Here is an 8,207-nt window from a genome sequence, read left to right as displayed (position 1 = left end):
TCTTTCTTTCTTTCTTTCTTTCTTTCTTTCTTTCTTTCTTTCTTTCTTTCTTTCTTTCTTTCTTTCTTTCTTTCTTTCTTTCTTTCTTATCTGCTGGTGGTGTTGATTGACCAGAAGTGGTTTTTGTGTTTTTTTTCACTTTTGGGTGGTAGCATTGAGTCTGATGATAAAATGTCCTATACGTATCATACTTAAAAAAGCAAGGCCTCTTGAGGACCTATCCTAATGGGAAGGGGACTATGTAGATTCTAGGGCAAGGGTACGAGAAAGCGGAACTCTACGCTACTACATGGAACCCAACACAGAGGAGACCTTGTTCTTCCCCTTCAGAGAGTACTCTTCCTCTATTTACACTACGAGGTCTAAGGTCAGCTTAAGCACAGCGTCGGGTAACTATCACCGTGCTTCTAAAGTTAAAGTAAAATGCTACATCATTTAAGGTATTTTTTCCCCTCTAATTAAGTGGATCTGGGCAACCTGAAAGCCTAAAGCCTAGAGATCCCTTTTATGTTTATTTATTTATTTATTTATTTTTTAAGGAAAATCCTTAAAACTAATCACTGCCGTTATCATTAATCTTTTTCTTTTTTCTTTTAAAGCTACAGATGTGAAAGAACATGAAATGGGCAGGGGTGAGTTCCACAAATCACAGGGATGGCCAGCATGCAGCTAATTTTACCCACAGATTGAAGAAGAGCTAAAGGGCATACGTTCTACGCGTGGTTAGGAGGGGCTACTACGCTAAACTCTGCTTCTTCCTCTTGGGTGCGAGAAAGGAATTATGGGATTGAAGAGTGGAAGGCATGTGCCCATGAGAGATGTGTGTGGTGACTCGGCTCTATCGGAGGGGGGCTGGGGAGCGGTGTCCGGAGCACTAGCTTGTCCTCTGCAGTGATTGTATGCTTTTAGGCATCTACAGGAAGGTTCTATGGCTGGGGCCTGGCGGGGTCCAGTGGATAAACACAGGTTTCCGTTTCAGCTCCCAGTGAGGGATGAGCAGATTTAGCACCTTCATTTGCACTTCCTCTGCACCTGAGTCACCTGTCACCAGGAGGCCTGAACTGTGGGTGAGAAAGCTGGGTTCCTGGAGAACTCCTCCTCTGCTCCAGGACTGCAGCTGGCGCCCGGCTACAGTGGCCTTCCTACTGGAGAACGGAAGGGGTCGGTACAATGACGCTGAAGCCTTGCAGACATTCTATAGCGGTGGGTGTGGTTCAGGTGGGTGTGGTCAGGTGGGTGTGGTTCAGGAGTGTGCTGTGAATGAGCCAAGTGCATTCCCTCCCAGGCATCGACTTTTTCTCAAGCAGCGGCATCACATTTTTTGGCTTGAACTGGTACTTTCTTCTGTAGCCGACTTTCCGGTTTTCTTCGTCGATATGACCGCTTCCCCCAGTGTCTCTTCGAAACCTTCCCCTACCTTGGATGTTTTCTTACTGACTTCCTTAGAGGCCTCTTCCTCCTCCTCTTCGTCCTCCTTTTTCAGGGACAGCCCGGCAGAGGAGACTTTGGAGGCTGTAGAGCTAAGGATTCTGGGAGGGAGCAAATAACTGGGATTGGGCAGTGGATTCAGCCCCGAGATGCTTAACCCGCCGGTGCTAAACCGCGTCTCTTCACCTTCCAGGAGCTTCCTGCAAATTCAACAGAGAGAAGCTCTCAGAAACCTGGGTCCGAGGTTTGTTCCAAGGACTTAACCCTTGAGTCCTCTCTCTTTCATTTTAGAGACTCCAAAGGACACTGCAATTTCCTCACGAGACTGAGACCAGTAATGCTGCACTGCTCTGGAGATTAAAGTGCACACTTAGGGATTCTCTCACTCTCCCCAACAACAGTGTTGTTCAAACTGTTGTCAAAGGAAGCCTACCCCATCCACAGACTGACTTCCTGCAGGAGGAAAACATACAACCCTCCCTTGGCCACATTACACACCCATTTGTGGCAATTAGAATCTACAAAGCTCTGGAGAGAAGTAATTTCCCTACTTAACACCTTAACTGTAAAGGGGGAAGGAGGTGAGAAGACACAGAGGAGAGAGAGCAGCCGCCTGGTGCAGCCCACAGTTGAGATCTGTGCCTTTCTTAGATATGGTGACAAACCCATTAAGGGATACCACCTCAGACATGAGTCTCCACTCAGCCTAAAACACACAGCACCTGAGCAGAGTGGCCCCCTAATCTCGTCTCTCGTATTAACTCTGATAGGGTTTTTGTTGTTGCTTGTTGCTTTGTTCTTTGACTTTTGGAGATAGGGCCGAATATAGCCCAGGCAGGCCTTCGTATGTAGCTGAGGCTGGCCTTTAACTCGTCACTGTCTTACCTCTACCTGGAGTTATAGGTATGCACCACCATGTCTGGCTCATAACTCTAATAGTTTTAAATCATTCTTTTACTTTTTATTTAAGATTCATTTTGTTTATTTTATGTATATGAGTACACCGTTGCTCTCTTCAGACACACCAGAAGAGGGCATCTGATCCCATTACAGATGGTTGTGAGCCACCATGTGGTTGCTGGGAATTGAACTCAGGACCTCTGGAAGAGCAGTCGGTGCTCTTAACCACTGAGTCATCTCTCCAGCCTCTTAATCATCATTTTAAGTAAAAGCCAACTTAAGATACTATTAGATACTGTGGGGGTCTTCTTTTGAAGTAGGTGGTGTACAGAGTGAGGGAGAGAAAGAGGGGGAAAATGTGTTGGCTCCTGCAGCACATAAGCAAACACTGGACTGATAGAGAGAAGTAGCATGAAGTCTTCCTGAAGTCTTCCATATTAAGATGTCCACACTCACCTGAGGGTGAGTCGGAGGGAGGGCTGCTACTTTCTCACCTGTATTTAATTAGTTTGTTAATTAATTAATCAACCATATATCAGGACAGAATCCTCCCTCACTGGTCAGAAACGGACCACCTGGAATCACTGACATAGCATCCCTGCCCCCGGGTGATACAGTGTTTTGCTAGGGTAAACACGCGCCCTTGTGTACCTGTAAGCTGCGATCTCAATGTCAAGGGCCATCTTGACATTGAGCAAGTCCTGGTATTCCCGAAGGTGGCGTGCCATCTCGCTTTTTGTGTTCCTCAGGTCACTCTCCAGCTGCCCAATGCTGTCCTGGAAAGTATGTATTCAGAACACTTAGGCCAAGGTAGCAGACACTCATTGGCATCTGTACAAGGCAGGGGTTTCAACCCCGACTACACACTCCAACCACGTAAGAACGGATAGAGTACTTACACAGCAATCTGTGTCCAGCCTGGATTCTGGTTCGTTCACTCTGGGGTAGAGACTCGTTGGCAATTACATTTTTACTCTTAAAGACTCATGGGAAACGTAGATGCATGCTGAGGGTTAGGAACTCCTACCAAGGGACACATGGGTTCATGGATACTGCCTTCTTTGCTTTTTTTTTTTTTTTTAAGTATTTTTAATTATGTGTGTGTGTATGGATGAGTTCAGGGACTCTCCAAGTCCACAAGAGGATGTCTGCTCTCTTGGAGCTGTGGTTACAGATGGTTGTGAGCTACCATGTGGATGCTGGGAATCAATCTCAGGTCCTCTGGAAGAGCAACCAGGGCTCTTAACTGCTGAGTCATCTCTCCAGACTCAAATTTAAAAAATGCTTATTTATCATCTCTTTCTTGCCTATTTTGTTGGTTTTTGAGGTAGCATTTCTCTCTGTAGCCCTGGACAGCCTAGAATTTCATATGTAGACCAGGCTGGCCTTGAGCTCACAGACATCTGCCTGCCTCTGCCTCCCAACTGCTGAGATTAAAGGTTCTGTGCCGCCATTCCAGTGTTCCAAAGCCTGTTAAGAGATAATGAGTTCTAAAATGTGCTAAATAAATTAGTTGAACATCGTGGCACATAGGAAGGACCCAATAAATGTGAGGGGCTTTTATTACTGTGAATAACATATGCGACTCCACCAATATCTCCTTAGGCCAATGAATATCATATCCATTATTAGTGCATAACAGAAACTTTAAAATGATTTAGTTTTAAATTATATATAGGTTGGGGCTGGAGAGGTGGCTCAGCAGTTAAGAACACTCACTGGCTGCTTTTCCAGAGGATTTGGTTCAATTCCCAGCACCCACATGGCAGCTCACAGCTGTTAGTGAGCTCGGTTTCAGGAGACCCAACACCCTTACTCAAACATACATGCAGGCAAAACACCAATGCACAGAAGATAAAGATCTTAAAAATAGAGAAAACAAAATATTTTAAAAATGATGTAGTACATACGCGTGTTTATATGTCTCTGTGTGTGAGAATAGGTACCCAGAGGGAAGGGATGCTCTGCGGCTAGAGCCCCAGGCAGTATGAGCCACCTGATGTGGGTCCTCCATGAGAGCAGCACGGACTTAACTACTGAACCATCTCTGCTACCCTATATATAATAAAAAGTCAATGTTGGATAGGAGATTGCATAATCCTCAAAACACAAGATTTTTAAAAAATTGACCATCTGGAATGTCTTATATTTATTTATTTTTTTGTTTATGTGTGTGGGCATGAGTGTGTCAGAAGAGATATGTGGAAGCCAGAGGTGAGTTTTGGGGATACGTGTGGTGTATGTTTTTTTCCTTCCACCACGTATGGTTTGGTATTGGTTCAGGTTGTCCTGGTTGGTGGCGAGTGCCTTACCCACTGAGCCATCTTTCTAACATCCCTCAAAGTGATAATTTTGAATAAAGCCTTTTAAAGCGGCAAATACCACTTATCATTGGACATTAAACAAAACACAGTCTTTCTCAGCAATCAAGGGTCATGAAAACGATGTTGTTCTCCTCTAATTTCATGTCTGTCATCTTTTAGATATATTCAGGTGTCTCTTTCTACCCTAAATGGCTCTGAAGAGCAGTGTTTGTCTTCCTGTTGTAGTTTATTGCTTCTCTTGGTCCTGAAAAGTGGCCCTGCCACTGGCATTCCCGACAGTGCCTCACTGAGGCAGCCTCCCCTCCTCACCCTCTCCTCATGGCTCTACAGGCTGGAAACCCAATTAAAAAACCGTTTCTTTAGAATCATGTTAAGAATACTCAGGCTGAGGGCGTCCGTGGGGTCAGCTTCCCAGTGTGTAGTTTACAGGTAGCCATTTTGTCTCAGCAGGTTAATTTGATCATTTCTTAGAAACTACTTTTATTTCATAGCTGCTTGCAGACCGTGAGGCCGCTGGAGACCCTAGCTCTAGATGGGCGAGTTTCTTGCGCCCCTAAGTTACGAATTTCACGTGGCTCCTTTACGGATCACAGTTGGGAAAAAAGTGTAACCTGGCCCCTTCCAGAAGGAGCTGACTTGAACTGCTGACCACCGATGGCCCACTATGCTCTGGTCTCTTTGTCTGTAGGCTCCACTCCTCCCTGTCTTGCTGCCCTTCACAAGGCCTGACAAAGATGGCCTCCTCCGGTGGGAAATGTGAGCAGAGCGCTGCAGCCTGCCTGCCCCCTCCCCCAACCATGCAGCTGCTGCTAGCAGAGCCTGGAGACCCGGAGCGAGGAGGCATTCCCTGCTCCAGCTGGGGTCTGTCCTGGAGCATCTGGCCCAGGGCAGAAGGAGGCAGGCTGGGAAGACAGCAGAGCAGGGCTGCACCAGCATCTGCAGTGAAGAGAAGGAAAAACAGTGTGCCCGTTCCTTACTGCAGGGAGTCAGGGGAGCCCTCAGCCCTCAGCCAGACAAGCTGAGGCCACACAAAACTACTGCTATGTATAATCAGCTAGACTGGAGAGAGGTTTTACTGGATGGTTACCCACAAGAGCCACATGTCCTTGTTCTCAGTCCTGTGTTTGCTTTATCCTTGACCCTCTAAAATCGTACTCCCCTAGAAAATGCGGTCTAGGTCAGTACACCCCACGGCCAGTCTGAGAACAAATGGTGGAACACTTCACGAAAATGCACATTCCTGGCAGGTGTGGTGGGGCAGGCCTATAGAGCGGACCTGAAGGGCCAAGGCAGGGGCGTTGCAAATTCAATCCCAGATCAGGCTCCACAGGGAAACCCTGTCTCACAAAACAGAATGAAAAGCATATTCCTGGTCCTACCTAAGAAATACTGAATCCATTTCTTCAGGGAAAAAAATCTCTTTTTAAAAAGCTGCTCCTTTGGTCTTGGTATGCCATGGAATTTAGATCAGTGGTTTAAATTTATTCCTGTAAAGAAGCTATTGTAATGGCCCAGGTAACAATAATAGGGTAAGATAGGATGGGGGAGGGGTGGGGGAGGGACCAGATGGAAAAGCTTTTAAAAAAATGAGATTGTCTTTTCCTCCCTTGCCACCCTAATTTCAGAAATGGATCTATCAAGCTATAGATTTATATGCAGCCACTGCCATCTCCGGGCTCCCATGGGCCAGACCCTTCCTGCTATTTAATTAGGCTGGGCTCCAATCTCATATTGGAGAAGAGGGCAGACTTGGCTTACCTCCCTGGAGAACATTAGCCAGCAGTGATCTTGACTGTTCAGCAAGGTCTTTCAAGGAAAGCTCTGGCTTTCTAAGACGCCCACAACACAGGTCTGAAAGCCAGTTTTCTCTGAGTCTGTCTCTGCACCGCTTTAGTAACAACTGAAATTCTAACCCAGTGTCCCAGCTATGTAGGGACCAGAGAGTGTCCTTTGCCAGAAAGGAAAGCCTTGTTTTTCCATGCGAAGTGGCTGCCTTTGGCTGGACACAACAACCCTAGTCCTTCCTATTGTGCGCTTACTGTGTTACCTTGAATTAGCCTTTGTCCTTTTGAAAGTATACCAAGTGTTCTGTCTTCAAATAGGCTATTAGCTCCCTGGGGCAGGGAAAATGACTTTGACCGGCACTTTCTTTGTCTTTGAGAAGACTGAACGCTTGTAAAAGAAAGATGTGCCCACTTCGAGTCTCTGAACCATTAGGAAGGAACACCTCCCATTACTACTGCAGTGGAAGGGGGGGCTGGGTAACAGGGCAAGAAGACAATGGCTTCACAGTGAGAAGGCTTTTCACCTCCAGCATTAAGTTTGCTAGGAAACAACCAGGAGAGGCAGGCCTTAGTGTTTGCAGGTCTAAGTGTGAGCCCCACCCCAGCAGCGGTCCCAAGGGGTAGGAAATAGCTTTGTGCTGTCTGGCCTCCTCCTCCACTCCCTCAGCAGGCCCTCTGAGGCTCCCAAGGCTGATGGGGAGCATGGAGCTGCAGAGCCTGCAGTTTCTCCTGCCTCTTGTTTCCTGCAGACTGTGTCTAGACACCCCTACTATTTCCTAACACGGAAAGCTCGTATTTTAGAGCAAATAAGCCAGAGTGTAAGGGAGCCACAGGAGAGTGCAGCAAAGCCCAATTCAGCCGTTTGGGGTGGGTTAGTTATGCTTTTTGTAGAAATACTAGTTCTGAAGAATACCTAATTCAACATTTGCACTAAGTGTGATTAATTCAGATCATCCAGGGCCCAGGACACATACTGAAAAGTTCAACTTACAGATTTTGTAGCAAAACTGGAATATTTATTTGAATAAGACTGTAATATCAGACTAATGAGAGGCATCTCAAATAAGACTTTTCCCTTTATGAAAAGGAGCCATTCATAATGGACAGTAAATACCTGCACATCAATAAATTCTTTTGCTTCTGACAAAACGGTACTTTGAAATATGCCATTTCTAGGTTCTATTCTTATTAATGTTCCTTAAACACATTGATTTCATCAAATGTAAAATTCAGTCCTAGCTAGAATAAATTATTTCTGAATTATAATATCCCAAAGAACTTTTACTGTTCATTGTACTTAAACCACCTAATTTTGTGTGTGTGGTTTTTTTTTTCTACATTTTTCATTTGTCCTGTCTTCTGTCTCTGAGCCTTTTGTAGTCACAAGCTAGCATGTCCAGTGTAGTGAAACTGAGGACACAGTGGCCTTTGTTGTGACGAAAGAGCCAATCATTACCTTCACAGAGCTTACAGGGCAGGGAAAGATGAAACACAAAAGTCACCTATAACAAAGAAACCATCTCTGTAACTGGCCACGTGCCCATAAGCTGCAAAGATGTCAAGGTAATGGAGGTTTTCAAGTGAGACCTCACAGCCGTCGAGCTGATTAAAAGGTTTTTGTTAACTGCAAAGCTATCCTTGGAGGCAAAAATTGAAGCTATCTACAAGATGAGCTTTGAGTTCAGTTAGCCAAGATTGATTGTGTTACATTAAAAGAAAAAGGAGGAGGGGGAGGGGGAGGGGGAGGAGGAGGAGGAGGAGGAGGAGGAGG

General features: G+C 45.7%; 1 protein-coding gene across 1 annotated transcript in view; it reads right to left on the bottom strand.

Moving 5' to 3' along the window:
* Positions 1 to 28: 28 nt before the first annotated feature.
* The window catches only part of Ina (internexin neuronal intermediate filament protein alpha), a 10,419-nt gene continuing 2,240 nt past the window's right edge, over positions 29 to 8,207 (bottom strand). Inside the window, exons 2-3 of the mRNA XM_021151592.2 lie at positions 2,980 to 3,104; positions 29 to 1,628 (exon numbers count right to left, since the gene is read on the bottom strand). Coding sequence (XP_021007251.1) covers positions 1,313 to 1,628; positions 2,980 to 3,104 — 441 coding nt within the window. The 3' untranslated portion in view covers positions 29 to 1,312. The remainder of the gene's footprint in view (positions 1,629 to 2,979; positions 3,105 to 8,207) is intronic.

Source organism: Mus caroli, chromosome 19, assembly GCF_900094665.2.
Source record: "Mus caroli chromosome 19, CAROLI_EIJ_v1.1, whole genome shotgun sequence".
NCBI lineage: Eukaryota > Metazoa > Chordata > Mammalia > Rodentia > Muridae > Mus > Mus caroli.
This window is presented reverse-complemented; position numbering and strand designations above follow the sequence as displayed.